We start from the raw sequence: 15751 nt of genomic DNA, 5'->3' as shown, positions 1-15751 counted from the left end.
CTGGAATTATCCCTGTCCTAAATATTAGTGTTTAACCTTGCTGTAAAACACCCACGTCGACCCAGGATTGTTAATTAGCTCATTAGTTAAAACTAGTCAGTGTGATTTATGGGTGATTATTGTGCGCATGCGTAGTTCTCAGGTGAGTTTTTTGGGCGTTGGGGTGGGGGGGGGCAATTGATAATTTAATTATTACATTGAAATTCAATTAAAATTAAATTATTAATTTAAAAAAAGTTAATAAAGCAGATTGTCAAGTCTTCTCGACAAAAAAGTGTCTTTTTTTTGGAATGGATTTCTTTTCCCTCCACACATCCGGTTTAGAATCCGGAAGTCAATCGAATCACGGCAAACAGTACAGTAAAGTCTCGTGTTATTCTGACGTGTTCAGTCCCCAAAAGCAAGTAAATAGTATTTATGTTGAGTTAGTTTCTCTTTAACCTGTTTATTTGGTTCTAAGGGGAACTTAATTCCGGCTAAACCAAACCGGAAATGCGTCATCGAACCGGTCCATTTTCCCCCCACCTTTGCAGCCGGTGACGACTCGATTGTTCTGCGCATGCGCAAATATTGCTGCCAACACATAACGTTATATTATTAGTAATATTCTAACAACCGTATTATGAATACCCAGACAAATCGATTCGTCGTGCACATGCGCAGTACAAATCGTGTTTCCGGTACGGATCGAGTAGTGATAGTGATATTGAAGCGCTTCAAGTTGAGCAGTCAGCGTGTAAAACTATAGGGTTGGGATTTTCCGTCTGTATAAATGAACATGAAAAGTGACAGGTTCGGAGTTATCCGACAAAATTATAAAATAAATTACGAATGACAGGTTTTGTTAGCTCATGCGGAAATTTTTTAGGTTATTATAGCTTTGACCCAATTTGTGTAGTGTTTATGACATATCGAATGCCGTGCCTGATTGACACACTTCTTAGCCAATCGCCGTCTTAGGTTTCCATGACGTGTCATAGTGCAGACCAATGAGATCGGGACAACCGCTAGCAAGTTTGTTTTAGCGGCGGCTTCGGTGAACATGAACACAGCTAGCGAGTTAGCCGGTTCGATGTTTTACCTGAAGTGAACGCACAACTTCTACGCTTTTATGAATTCGCTTTCTGTCACGTAACTGGTCAGTTTTTGTAAAAAAAAAAAAAAAATAAATAAAAAAATGCCTCCCCGGGCCGTTTCTCGGCCTGCTGAGGCGAAGTTGTTGTTTGTGATTCTGGTGGTCAGTGTGCTGAGTGCACGAAGAGTCTCCGGCATTCAGGAGGAGAACAAACTAGCTGAAGTGCAGCAGCCCGCTGAGGTAACTCTCACTCTTTAACACCAAATACACCTCTATAAACCTGCTCACTTTAATGTCCTGACTACTTCAGCTTACAATACACAGAGTAGACTTTGTTTTTGTTTGTTTTTTATTATTTAAAATAATTGAGCCGGCTAGCTCTTTAACTACATTCAGACAGGCCGAGTTTCTCCATCGCCTTCTGTTCGCTTGTCTTCTTGTGCTCCTTTCAGCATATTTTTTTTTTATAAACATTATCTCTCTCTTTCTGGACAACTAGACACGTCATTTATTTTCTAAAGCCTTTTTATTTATTTCTATATCATCCACAAACACTAAAATGTTGATACGAGTGTGTTTTTAACAGTAAGTGTGTTGGATGGAGATTTGACTGAAACCCACACAAATGTCATTTTCACTGACCAGTCAGAAATATAGTTGTTGTCAGTTGTATTATCATCAATAACAACAGGATCTTTTTATTACTTTGTCATCCCACTTTCTTTAAAGATCTGAAACGCAGCAGGACGTGGCACGTCGGAAAAGGACAAACACAACACACTCCCTTTATCTCCTTTATGTTTAATCTCTAGTCCAGTGATAACGAGATCTACTAATATTCCAGCAGGACACTTTTATTGTGGCCTGCGTACACACTGATTTGTAGCGAAACACACTGATTTTTGATGATGTAACAACTTTGTCTGTACAGAAAGCTCCGACCAGCCAGCCCGCAGCTCCGGCCGTCAGTCCAGATGAGCCGAGTAAAGGCAACCTGGGATTTATCCATGCGTTTGTGGCGGCAATTTCGGTCATCATCGTCTCCGAGCTGGGAGATAAGACCTTCTTCATCGCTGCCATTATGGCCATGCGCTATAACCGTCTCACTGTCTTGGCAGGAGCCATGCTGGCTTTGGGTCTCATGACCTGCCTGTCAGGTATCATATCATCAAGCATTTCTTTGTTCTTATGTGACTTTGAGTTTGAGCAGAAGGTTTGTGGAGTCCGTACTGCTGTCTCTTTTTACTGTAAATATATTCCAGCTATGGCACAAACGTTCCTGATTTGTAGGAAATGAAATTGGTTGAACGGGTATCTAGTGAGTGAGGGCAGGATTTGGGCAAGCTTGTGACATTTCACTGAGCCACATCATTCACAAGGGCATGTCACATTTCAATTCAACTTATTTGTATAGCACTTGGAAAAAGTTAAGATACTATTTTATCCTTAATGAGCAAGCCTGAGGTGACGGTGGCGAGGAAAAGAGGAAGAAACCTTGAGAGGAATCGGACTCAGAAGGGAACCTCATCCTCATTTGTGTGACGCCGGATGTCCTTTCTACAACAGCAACCAAGAGCTCTTGAGGAACTATTAGGTTTCTGAGTTCATTATAGACACTAAGTCCTTGCTGTCCACAGCAGTCCCCTGGTCACAGGCTGTCCACACAGATCTATCCACATCATGTGGTGTTTTTGGAATAGTCCCGCTTTCATTTTAAACTAGATTTTGTCCAATGCAGCTCGATATTTAGCTGCAGGAAAAAATCCTTGAACAGCCTGTTTACCTAAAGTCTGGCTTGTAATACATACCAATGATGGACACCACGTGAAATGAGAAAGCAATAACAGCATTGTTTATTATTTACAGAGCACTGTTTCCCAAATTTACAATCACTCTGCAAATTCAGTCCTCATGATAAGCAAGTGACATGCACAGTACTCACTAACAGCAACCAAATAACTCTGTACAGGCTCTGCAGAATAAAGGAATAATAAATCTAATGCAAATAATGTAAAACAAGAGACTGCTGATGGATGCAACGAGTAGATTAGACAGCAGCGGAGAGAATGTGAGCGAAGAAGTAGTTTGTAGGCTATATTAGAGGTTTGTTAAGTTTTGGTACAGGTGAGGTGTTGTATAAAAGGGTAGTGGTTCCTGACTATTCGGACACGCTGCGGAATAATTCATTTGTATAATAAAGGCAGTCTCAATTTACGTCCGTTTTTAGTTGATGGACTGGAATAGTTGTGCTACAGGTTTTCAGTGAAAGCAGCACTGGATACTTGTTTTCCTGCCTGCTGTAGAACTCCTACAGGTGCCATAAAACTTTATTTTTCCTCTAAAAACCAAATCGCTGCTGAATTCTCAAATCTGATTGGTCAGAAGGTGTTGATCAGTTGTCTCTAACATCATGATGGAAGTGCTGACCGCAATTGATTGACGTGCTGTGTGTCACATGAGAACATGAGGCTTTTGGGTTTTTTTGAGACATGATGAATTTCTTAAACTTGTAAAGAAAGTCATAACAGGAACTAGTCTTCCGTTTGAAAAACTGCCAACGTTAGCTTCAGGTCAGGCCTTGTCAAACCACTTCGGTCTAGACTGTTTTCCTCTATCAGCACACCATGCCCTTTTTTTTGTGTGTAAGAATTGAAAATTGAATCGTTGCTTATATAATTACTTAAAGTGTACAGTGCATGTAATTACCTGATGGAGCATGTGCAGTATGTTTACAGTGGCTGCAGACTGAAATAACGATACAACAGCAGTACTATCTAACATAAACGTTTTATCTGCATCTTCTGCACCCATCAGTCCTCTTTGGTTACGCCACCACCATTATCCCACGGATCTACACCTACTACATCTCCACAGCGCTGTTTGCCATCTTCGGCATAAGGATGCTGAGAGAGGGGCTGAGGATGAGCGCTGATGAAGGCCAGGAGGAGCTTGAAGAGGTGCAGGCTGAGATTAAGAAGAAAGATGAGGAGGTGAGTTCCCCGGCTGAACAAAATCATGTTCTTGATGTGAACAGAAATTGATCTTTTAATCACCTCACCCGGTGTGTTGACTTCCAGCTTCAGCGTTATAAACTGGCCAACGGGGCTCCTGATATAGAGACAGGGACAGCGGCGGCCATGTCGCCTCCAAGGAAGTGGCACAATTTTATCTCGCCCATCTTCATCCAGGCACTCACACTCACTTTCCTCGCTGAGTGGGGGGACCGCTCTCAGCTCGCTACCATCGTCCTGGCTGCACGAGAGGTCAGCAATCTCACACACACACACACAAGCTCAGCTTTACTGTGTAGCAGCATAAAGGCAATTAATGAAAAAATTATAACAGTATTTAAGAGATGTCTTCAATATACTTTTTTTTCTCCTTCAGTTACAAATCAAAGGGAAAATGGTTGAGTGTTTTCATATGAACTTCTTATTTTAACTCATCGTATGAATATGCCGTTTTTACTCAACAGTATGCAATAAAAAAGTCATGATGAGCCAACTGATGTGACTAAGGAGTGATTGCCACTTGTGCAGGTGTTTCGAAACTTTCCTGGTGTTAACGTGTGTGTGTGTGTGTGTGTGTACACTATGGCCAAATGTTTTGGCTCGTCTGCCTTTACATGCACATTAACTTTAATGACCCCCCAATTTTTAATCCGGAGGGTTTAATATGGAGTTAGCCCACCCTTTGCATCTATAACAGCTTTAACTCTTCTGGGTAGGCTTTCCACAAGGTTTAGGAGTGTGTTTATGGGAATTTTTGACCATTCCTCTAGAAGCGCAATTCATCCCAAAGGTGTTCTATGGGCTTGAGGTCAGTGCAGGCCAGTCAAGTTCCTCCACACCAAACTCACTCATCCATGTCTTTAAGGACCTTGCTTTGTAGACTGGTGCCCAAGTCATGTTGGAACAGGAAGGGGTCATCCCCAAACTGTTCTCACAAATTTGGGACAATAACCTGACTTACCACCCTCATTTTCTGTCGAAAGTTTTAACGTCATATAGCAAAGCAATATATTCTAATTGGTCTGATTCATCATGTCAGAGCAGTTCCAGTCTGGATCCAGCTGCATAGGAGCAATTCTGGTAGCTTTAGGTGGTTGATAATTTTCTTTAATTTGTCGCCCATGTGTAGTTACAGTCAAGTTTAGTGCACGGATGTTACCTGTTCCAGTACTGTTTTTCATACCCTACAGCTGAAAAGGAACATGTTTCCTGTTCTGTCTTGTTATCTGGTGCTTAAAGCATACTGGATCATATGACAATCTTATGCAAACCACATTCACATTAAGCATAAATGAGCTAATGCAGCTTTCACATGTGACGACTAAATATAGAATTCCATATTAGATTTGAGTCTCGTACTGGATAATGATTCGGATTCAGTTTTATGGAAACCATATTTACACCAATGTAAGTGCCCTGATCTGTTCATCAGCAGTAGTTTAACGGTATTTTAACCATGAATCTATAATTCATTAACAACGACTTATTTTTGTAGTTTTGCGTTGCCAGTGCAGTGGTTAAAGAGAACACACTCGGTTTATTATTACTAAAATGATAGATGTCAGGATTTCTTCATTAAAGCTTTGTCCCTGTTGCTTTTAGCAGTCCGAACCCTGCAGCACACACATTCCTGTAAATACAGGTCTCTGCCTGTGGAAGCAGTGCACCTGTGATTTGGAGAAGTAAATGAATGTCTATATCTACCTGAGTGATGTTCCTCAATACCGACTTGTTTGCTGCAGGATCCGTTTGGCGTGGCGGTGGGTGGAACTCTGGGGCATTGCCTCTGCACAGGCCTGGCTGTGGTTGGTGGAAGGATGGTGGCTCAGAAGATATCTGTCAGGACTGGTGAGATTAGCTGTACACTGTGAATGAATCCATTCAGTGTTGATTTAAAGTAAAAGAGCACTACAAAACTTCATGTCTGTGTTTCTTCATCTTTCACAGTTACCATCATCGGTGGAATCGTGTTTCTCGCCTTCGCTTTCTCAGCCCTCTTCATCAAGCCGGATACCGGATTCTGATGAGAGGACATGTATTCTGGGCTCAGTCTGTAAATACCAGCTCTGAAGTGCTGTATACACAAAGGCGGACTGTACACAGAGGCCACTGTTGAGTGGTGGTTTGTGTGTGTGTGTGTGTGTGTGTGTGTGTGTGAGAGAGGGAAAGCTAAGTGTTACTGTTCAGACCCAGTCACAAAATGCTGCATTGGTTTTTATTTCGGTTAGTTTTTTTTTTCCATAAGCATGTGAAGGGTGTCCTTTAAATAACTGTAATTTCCTCTACTTCTGTCCTCTATCCTGTTCATTGTATCTTCTTCCATATGGTTTTCTTCTCTTTTTCCCCCCTACCATGACACTAAACCCTGCAGTCAGTGTGCAAGCTCTGACTCAATCAGGGAACAGCCTCACGGCACAAATCAGTAATGAGCACATGTAAGGAGCAAGTCCCCAGTTTTAGATCACTAATTGTGTGTGTCCTTTCACTCCCGGGGTGATGCCTGTTTGAAGCAAAATGCAGTGAGTAAACTCACAAACCAGATCACTAAGATTTCTCACAGGCAGTTCGGCAATAAATGCAGCCAAGAACCACCTACCTTTTGATGACGAAGTGCATCAAGCAAAAGTTTAATAACTTTCAGACTATTCCGTTATTAGATCTTGGTCTGGAAACCTCAGGGTTGTGGTGTTCGAGAGTTTTTCTATTCCTACTAGAGCACAAATGTGGTGTGGGGAAAGATCAGAAAGTTGGTATACAACTTCTAAGATCCTGATTGACGTGGCTGGAAAAGCGCATGAAAGATATCCGTCATGAACGTCTTACTTGTTGATTGCGTCAGTGTTGCAGCTACAGTGCAAATCTAAAGAGGTAAAATTCATTCAGGAAATACATCACAGCTCCATTTGGGCGTGAAATGAACATTTACATCTGAAGAATTTCTTTTAACGATTTAAGTAAGTCACCTGATCCTGTACTCGAGCTGCATCCATTTAAAAATAATAATCTCCCATCAATTAAGCTCTTAAGACTTTTTATTAATTCACTTTTATTTGATTTAATTCATTATTAGAGCATTGATGGGGTTTTTTTCCTGGTGTCTCAGTACTGTAGGAGCGTCGGAGCGACACTTCTGATTTCTGTACAGTTTAAGGTGACTTATTTCTTTGTCAATATTTGACTGGATTTATTCATCTGTGAAGGGCAAGTGAGTTCACTATTCAACGTGCAGAAGAGCTGACTGTATAAATTCCTGTAAATAATAAATTAAACTCTGTTGGTATGGCTTTTTATGTTTGCAGATGTCTCGATAGTGGACGTAATGTAAGTGGAATAAGTTGCTCAGGGGCTTTAAATGAAGCTGTGTTTTGTAATGACTTCATTTTCACTACAAGGTGAGGTCTAGCATGTTTTAGTGGACACAGGTTTCCTCCATTGTGCCTACAGAAGTGAACAAATCAGACAAATTAAAAAAAGGCAAATGTCAGGGAATTTGAAACAAATCCAAGCGAAATAAACAAAATCGGCACTCTTGATTGAAACACATTTTAGAATTCATCACACATCGGATATCAAGTGTTTTTATTTACCAAAAATAGCATGGAACACATTTAGAGAACACATGTTGGTGTGAGATATACCTCTTTTTTTTCTTTTTTTAATATATGTTTTATTGTCAAAATTGAGTAAAGGAGAGCAAACTGCACCATTCGCTTCAAAAGCCTCCGTTATGGTTCTGTTAGCGTGGCCCATCAAATAAACCTCAATGCAGCACATACACTGATATTACAGCACCTTTAACACAGCACACAGCCTTCATCCTCCCCACTAGCCCTGCTCAGGTCATGCTGTGGACCGTAATCAAATGCACAAAAACGTTCAAACATAATAGATTTCATTAAGCTTCTCCCAACCCCCTTTTAAACCATGTACTGACCAGGGTGATTTCATGAGCCAACCACAAGTGTTCTGCAAAACTAAAACAAGACACAAACAAGTAAAAACACTGAGGGACATCTAGTGTGCATGGTGAAACTACAGAACATTAATTCATTAACCAGCTCCTTTTCTGTTAGAGTTTCAAGTACTTCAAGGACTAGTTTTAAAAATAATAATAAGTGTTCTTTATTTTTACTTGCAGCTCTTTGGATACACTAACAAATGACTTCACACCATTTGAAATTATAGTGAGTGCCAGGAAAAGGTTATGGGACGCCCAGTTTTACAGAAAGGTGGCTGACTTGTGAAAGGTGCGTAGAGATCATATTTCAAGTGTTCATTTAGAGATAGAGAGAGAGATAAAGAGAGATAAATCTCGCGCACACACTGCCTCCTGTTCATGCCAGACATTAACTTATCACTGTCCTTGATAACTAGTGTTCAGATTCCTAGGACACCAGTTTGGATGTTTTACTCTTTTTTTTTTTAAATGTTGGATAAAGGAAAATGTCTACAAAAGGAGTGATTGGATGCCAATGTTGTATAATTAGTGTTGCTGGGTAATAACAGGAATACTAATAACAATATACAGCGTCCATCCTCCCTGACTGGTGTGAAGCTTATTCTAGAATAAAGATAGTGTTAAATCAGCAGGATGTGGGCTGTAGTCGGACGCCTCTGGATTTACTAGTAATTTAGAACAGAAGGATATGTATATGCTCCGAGAGTTATTCCCAACTGAAGCCACAGTAGACGTGTCCCCGTGAGACACCTTTAACCGAGATTTCACCAGTCATTCTAGTCGTGAGCCGTTACGTCACGTTATTCGATCTTGTTCAGAAAGCCGAGTGTGGGCGAGTGAACGTTTTCATTCCAGTTGAACAGGAGCCACACCCGGGTCTATTGAACAGAAAAGTTCAGCTGGTTAAGCAGGTGGGATCAGGTGCAACTTCTACTGAATAGGAATGAAATCCAGCGCTCACCACGAACCTTTCCGGATTAGATCAGACACTGGTTGTTCCGGATTAGGGCTGGTTGTTACGATTCCCCAATTGTGTTGTTTTTTTGCTTCAAATCAGGAATAAAATAAATGTACTAAAAGCAAAAAAATGACTTTTTTGGGGTGGGGGCAGCGACTACGTTAATTACTGACATGTTAAAGAATAAACGTCCATAGACTACATTGCCAAAAGTTTTGGTACACCCCTCCAAATCGTTGTTTATCAGCGGTTGGGCTCGGCCCCTTAGTTCCAGTGAAAGGAACTCTTTCCCAAGGTCCATAAAGACATGGATGAGCAAGTCTGGTGTCTCCACTCTTAACTCATCCAAAAGGTGTTCTATAGAGTTGAGGTCAGAACTGTGCCTCAAGTTCCTCCACACCAAACTCGCTCATCCATGTCTTTATAGACCTTGCTTTGTGCACTGGTGTGCAGTCATGTTGGAACAGGAAGGACTCATCCCCAAACTGTTCCCACAAAGTTGGGAGCATAAAATTGTCTTAGTATGAAGCCGAAGCATTAAGAGTTCCTTTCACTGGAACTAAGGGGTCGAGCCCAAACCCTGAATTCAATGATTTGGAGGAGTGTCCCAAAACTTTTGGCAATATATTGTGTATGTTAAAGGCCATAGCTTAAAAATCCTTTCCTTCAGCAGTATATTGAATGAAGTGTGGAATATAATAACTCTCACATCTCACTCGTTCATGACAGACAGAGAGGAACAGCTCGGCCCGAGCCTCGACTGCATCGTGACAAAAATATCCACTCTGGTTCTCCGGTGTGTCAAAGTTTGTTTAAAATCATACATAAACTCAGCTATAATTTACTGTTCCCATTCTTAACAACTGCATACTTACAGATTTAGATATATATATAATGTGTGTGTGTATATGTATGTACGTCAAAGTCATATACTCTTTCTCTTCAAACTCTCTCCAGTGGTCTGGTCTGGCTTTAGAAAAATATCATCTACTTCAACAGGTTATACGCTGCTCTAAAATAATATCAGTTTATGATAAGTTAAAGATTAAGCTTATGTATGTGGATCATACATTCATTCTGTGAAAGCACTGCCACTCAGGTCATCTCTCTTTCTCTAAATGCTATAAATGTAAATATCTCTCTGAACTGGTGGAAAGAAAAAGAGGACAAAATCCTGCCAACACGTTGGGTCGAATCTAGTCCACACCAAACATTTACCGCTGCTGGTGTACTGTAATGCTTTAAAAATCTGAGACGGCAAACTGATTTCACCTTTAATCCAAAATACATTCTTTTCAGCTTATACCTATTCTGATGAAAGGATGAAATCCAGCTGATATTCGTTATGTACTGCATTTTAGAGATAAGGTACAGTCTTTGTCGCTGGACTCGGACGATCCAGTCCAACAAATTCGTTTTCGTTCGCAGAAAACCAACAGCTTATTAGACGTCATCGGAGAGACCGCGACATTCAGACGACGAGCGCTACGAGAGCCGTGCTACCGGATGGATACTGCAACGTGAACGTGTGATTGGACCAGCACTCTTCTGAACAGCTAGAGGAAGAAAGATCCTGAGAAAGTGATGAACATGAGACCAGGTCTGTGCTGCCATGCTATGCTGAGGTCTCATGTGAAGTACAAATGAATTATTATTGCAACCCGTTTCTACTTGAACTACCCTGAAAAGATCATCCATTGTTTGTTTGTTGGTTTTTTAATATTATTTTTGTTATAGATAAGATAAAGTCATGCATGCTTGGAAAAGGTAAACATTGTCATTTATATAAAAGAGATTTGTCACACAGGACATCAAATAAGATCACTTCACTTCAAGACAAGACAAGACTATACACACCAAACGTTCGTGCACCCCTGACCATCACACTCACGCGTGCTTACTGAACATCTCATTCCAGATGTATTCTCCACTCCACTGTGGAGGTTTTCCACTAGCTGTTGGAGCATGTCTGTGGGGATTAGTGGTCATTCAGCTACAAGAGCATTAGTGAGATCAGACACTGATGATGTCAGAGTGAGGAGGTCTGGGGTTCAGTCGGTGTTCCAGTTCATCCCAGTGGGGTTGAGTCAGAGTCAGGGCTCAGTGCAGGACACTCCAGTTCTTCCACTCCAACATTAACACACCATACTGGTTGCCATAGTAACGTTTATCACTGGGTGCTACACCTAGCAAATCAGTTTTCTCACTGCTAAAATGAATCATTCTGGAGGGAGATTTTGGTGTTTGTGTAGAAAATTCAGCAGTGTTTATATATACTGCATTATATAATATGAGATGAAGGAGAAGCAGTGTGTGCTCTGTCACAGATCATGTGACCTCTACTGTCTTCACTCCCATTGGTAGTCAAAGCAGTGTTTTGCATACGTTCCGCTTTCCTCAACTTTGAGACAGGCCCACATCTAATCACCAACGTTCTCTGACGCTCATGTTGCAGAAGGTCACTCTGAGCTCTCACTGAAATGACTGACCCTCCTGTTGATTTGCTGCATGTCAGAACATAGCATTAGCTCCACTGAAGGGAAAATTGTAACAGTACGGCGTCAAAAACGTCCAAGAACCACATATGGGCGAGATGGTCAAGGGATGCACATACTTTTGGCTGTATAGTGTAACTAAGTGCTATCATTTCTTCAAAGAAATCTAGGGTTGAACAACGTTTTAGGAATAAGTGCGTGATTGTCCAAGTTTTCAATTCGACCCTAAGCTAGGTCCCCCTCCTGACCTTCGTAACATGATAGTCATGATAGTCAAACCTGCGAGCAGAAGAAAAAGAAACAGCAGAACCTTCACTCCACAATCCAACTCTATTCACAAAGGGCTGATTTCCTAGCACTCCATTTATTCGTTCATCTTCAGTAAACTATTTATCCTGTTTTGGCTCACTGTGGATCCGGAGCTTATCCCAAGAACACTGGGAATGGGAAGTGCTCTCACACACACTCACACACACCCACACACACACCCACACACACCAAGGGGTAATTTACAGAATCCAGTCTACCTGCTGGCGGCTTTTCTGCAGGTCAGAGGAATCTGGGTTAACTCAAATCAACCCTGCACGAATACAGGGAGAACATTAACCTCCACACACACACACACACACACACACACACACACACAGTAACCCAAGCTCAGGATGGATCCGGGGAGTGGTGAGGTAGCAACACTAACAACTTTTTCTTCTATTAGTTTACAAAAATGTTACATAATGGTGTCCATAACAATCCAACAACAATTTATTCATTTATTTTATTTCACGAGGAACACCTCAACTAATTAAAACCTAGGTTTACCTTTCCACCGAGGCCTAAATGTAAAGTGCTATTCAAACATAAGTGCTAACGTTGTCTTTTTGGGGCATTTATCATCACAGTCATCATCACCGAGGTCCACCGTGCGTTCCTGATTTCTCTCTCTGTGTGCAGCTATATTGTGGTAGCTGACTGACCGTTTTGCTTTCAAGCTCTCAGAAACAATAAAACAAAAACCTGTTCAACCCGTGCAAATAGAAGATCGTGTGCTAAGCTTTACTAGCGACTATGAGGTTTGGTTTGGTAAAGGCTATAATTCATATTGGTTAAAATTGTGACAGTGATATATTTATTTATTTACTCTATCATAGCTTACATATTACTGTAAAATGAATATAGCTTCATTTATGGCTTGGCACTGTGTGTGTGTGTGTTTTGTTTAAATATATATTAATATGTATTTATAATATTATACAGTATGTGGCCATGAAGGGTTAATACGTGCTTACGCACTCGTCACTCATCGTGTATAAGCATCTATAACTGCCGTCTGACACCTGAGTATGTCATGGTCAACTTTCCTGAAAGCTCCTGATGAACCCTGCATTAAAGCGTTTAATACTCCACGTTTATCAGAATATATTACGAATCTCTTTCGGGAAGCCGCAGCCTGCTCTCTCGGATATATATATATATACACACAAGTGGAAACTATTCTGTACAGTTTATAGAGGTTAATAATAATAAATGCATCTTGGATACGTGTAAAAACAGGAAAGTTATCGCTAGCGGTGTTAGGAAAATATGTCCGTTTTTTTAAACAAACTGTGACACACGAAGCAGAACCAGCACTGCCCGCTATGCAGACACACACACTCGCATACACACACACACACACACACACACACTCGCATACACACACACACACACCCCCCACGGCAAAGAGGAAGTCCGTGAAGGCATCAGCCATTAAGTGTTTTCTTTCTTTTTTTCCTTTGAATACTAGAAAAAAAGTATATTCAAAGCTACAAATAACAGACTACACTCTTTTTTTTTGTGTCATGCATCAATATAAAATATTAGTTTCTCTTTGTTTTGTCCGTATATTTACATATTAATTTACAGGTGTACTATACAATAAAAGCTGAATCCACATGACAAATCTTAAAAATATTTTCTGACCCATAATTACTCTTTTCTTTCTTTCATATATATATTTCTTTTTACATGGAAAACACAGAGATGAAAAGAAGAGGTGTGTGTGACGGCAGGGAAAGGGAGGAGGAGGAGGAGGACAGGCGGATGCGTGCCGTCTGTCCTACGGGACTTCTCTGAAGCCTCGGACTTTGTCACCTCCAGCCTTCGAACTGGAGCGTCCTGTATAAATTAACACGTGAACGTGTGAACGAAAGACGGCCCACCTCACTTCTTGAGGTGAGGGGTGGTGAGAAAAAAAATAAGCCGAGGGTTCCTATGCTAGCCGCTCAGCAAGTGTGCTCTATGCAAGCATCCAGAACCTGGTGAGGGATGAGACGTGGGGCGCAGAGGCACCAGGCAACAGCACCTTGTTTGCGCCGAATAACAGGTAGAGTTGAAATACTGCTGAAACTCCTCCTTCGTCGTCCCGCGCAACAGAGGTGAGATTCCTGCGTCCTCGCCACACAGCTGGATGTTGCCGGGTTACTGGGGCTGGACGTTGGAGCGGTCCGTCATGCCGTCTGGCCTATGAGAAGCCAGCTGCTGCTGCTGTAACTGTTGGTGTTGAACCTGCTGTTGTTGCTGATGTTGCTGCTGGAGTTGCTGCTGCTGCACCTGCTGCTGTTGCTGCTGCTGTTGAGTGGTTGTTGCGAAGGCGTTCTGCTGCTGGAGAGGAAACGCTGCCTGGAGGATCAGCTGCGCCGACTGATTCCCGTGGAGAAGACGAGGTGCCTAAACGGGACGGGTTGTAACAGAAAAGAAAGCACAGCAAATTAAGAATTCATCATACTTTCAGTGCTTCTCAAGGTTTCCATTAATTCCAGTTGCCTTGTTCCTGAGGTCCATTTAACTCAATTCATCTGTGTTCAGGTTACTTTCAGAATAATCAGTGCTAGTGTGTAAAGATATTTTGTTCCATTTATCATCCACTCTATTTTTTTTTGTAACGCTCTCACCTGGAGGAACTGAGTCTGGCTAAGTGGAGTCTGGTTTTGACTCTGTGGTTGTGCGCCGGCCGACGTCTGGCCCTGCTGCTCCTGTGAGGGTGTGGGCGCTTGCTGTCCGATGCTGATGGTCTGAGTTTGACTCTGCTGAGGGGCAAACGGTGTCACCACCTGACCCATGAACATTGTGGTGGGCACCATGACGGCTCCACATGCCATGGGTCCCGTCACCAGCTTGGTTAGGAGCTGAGGGGCTGCCGGGAATCTGGAGGGAAGAGAAGAGGGTGAGGGGAGATTTTATACACAAAGTAGTACACCTGAACCTGACTGCAGCATTGCCAAAAGTTTTGGGACACCCCTCCAAATCATTCAGTTCAGGGGTTGGACTCCACCCCTTAGATCCAGTGAAAAGAACTCAATGCTTCAGCTTCATACCAAGACATTTTGCACAATTTCATGCTCGCAACTTTGTGTGAACAGTTTGAGGATGACCCTGTCCTGTTCCAACATGACTGTACACCAGTGCACAAAGCAAGGTCCATAAAAACATGGATGGTTTGCAGAATGGTTTAGAAATAGTGCAAATTCATCCAGGTGTTTTATGGGGTTGAGGCCAGTCAAGTTCCTCCACACCAAACTCGCTCATCCGTGTCTTTATGGACCTTGCTTTGTGCACTGGTGTGCAGTCATGTTGGAACAGGAAGGGGTCCTCCCCAAACTGTTCCCACAAAGTTGGGACTGAGTCCAAAACAACACCTGAATTCAGTATACTATAAAGTACTATACACAGTAAAATGTGTTTAAAGTAGTCGCATATCTCTGCAGCGGAATAAAGAGGTACCGTATCTGGCGGTCCTGAGAGAAGGTGGCGACGGCGGTTCCACTCGGGCTGTTCTGGGTTAAACTGGTGGAGATCTGCACTACGTTGGCTTGACCAGGCTGCGAAATCATCATGGTGTTGTAGAGAGACGCAGGCAGGGCTCCTTGAGGAGACTGCAGCGTGTGGGACGACCTCTGGGACTGGTGCAGAGATGAAGAAACAGACTCAGCACACACAGATCCAGCAGGATACACACGTACACCAGAGTGTGTATTATTATCTTCTCGGTAATAATACAGTTTCATAAAGTTACAGCATATACTGATTTGCCTTCTTTGGTTTGCTGTTTATATATGATGCTTGTCTAACCTGTGTGTGTGTGTGTGTGGTATCTCACCTGTGTGTGTGCGCCAGTCTGCTCTCGGAGAATGTTCTGCTGCTGAGGCTGAGCCGGTTGTGTCTGCTGAGTGACAGAGTGCTGCTGTGTGGTTGTCAGGTTGCCTTGTAAGATTCCTG

General features: G+C 42.1%; 2 protein-coding genes across 6 annotated transcripts in view; one reads left to right on the top strand and one right to left on the bottom strand.

Annotated features, from left to right (window-relative positions):
* Nucleotides 1-583: 583 nt before the first annotated feature.
* Nucleotides 584-7469, top strand: tmem165 (transmembrane protein 165). Its single transcript, XM_058378636.1, has 6 exons — nucleotides 584-1315; nucleotides 2007-2232; nucleotides 3890-4065; nucleotides 4153-4338; nucleotides 5829-5934; nucleotides 6034-7469. The coding sequence occupies exons 1-6, from the start codon at nucleotides 1178-1180 to the stop codon at nucleotides 6108-6110; spliced, it is 909 nt and encodes a 302-aa protein (XP_058234619.1). The 5' UTR covers nucleotides 584-1177; the 3' UTR covers nucleotides 6111-7469.
* Nucleotides 7470-11946: 4477 nt separating this feature from the next.
* clocka (clock circadian regulator a) overlaps nucleotides 11947-15751 on the bottom strand; it is a 58197-nt gene continuing 54392 nt past the window's right edge. For all 5 annotated transcript variants that reach the window (XM_058378631.1, XM_058378634.1, XM_058378633.1 and 2 more), the window contains 4 exons: nucleotides 15633-15751; nucleotides 15257-15435; nucleotides 14428-14680; nucleotides 11947-14203 (listed from right to left, as the gene is read on the bottom strand). The exon at nucleotides 15633-15751 is cut by the window's right edge and continues 112 nt beyond it. In XM_058378631.1, coding sequence (XP_058234614.1) covers nucleotides 13955-14203; nucleotides 14428-14680; nucleotides 15257-15435; nucleotides 15633-15751 — 800 coding nt within the window. In that variant the 3' untranslated portion in view covers nucleotides 11947-13954. The remainder of the gene's footprint in view (nucleotides 14204-14427; nucleotides 14681-15256; nucleotides 15436-15632) is intronic.

Source organism: Hemibagrus wyckioides, linkage group LG25 (assembly GCF_019097595.1).
Source record: "Hemibagrus wyckioides isolate EC202008001 linkage group LG25, SWU_Hwy_1.0, whole genome shotgun sequence".
In the NCBI taxonomy this organism is placed as follows: Eukaryota; Metazoa; Chordata; class Actinopteri; order Siluriformes; family Bagridae; genus Hemibagrus; species Hemibagrus wyckioides.
The sequence above is the reverse complement of the archived record's forward strand: the minus strand, read 5'-3'. Positions and strand labels throughout refer to the sequence as shown.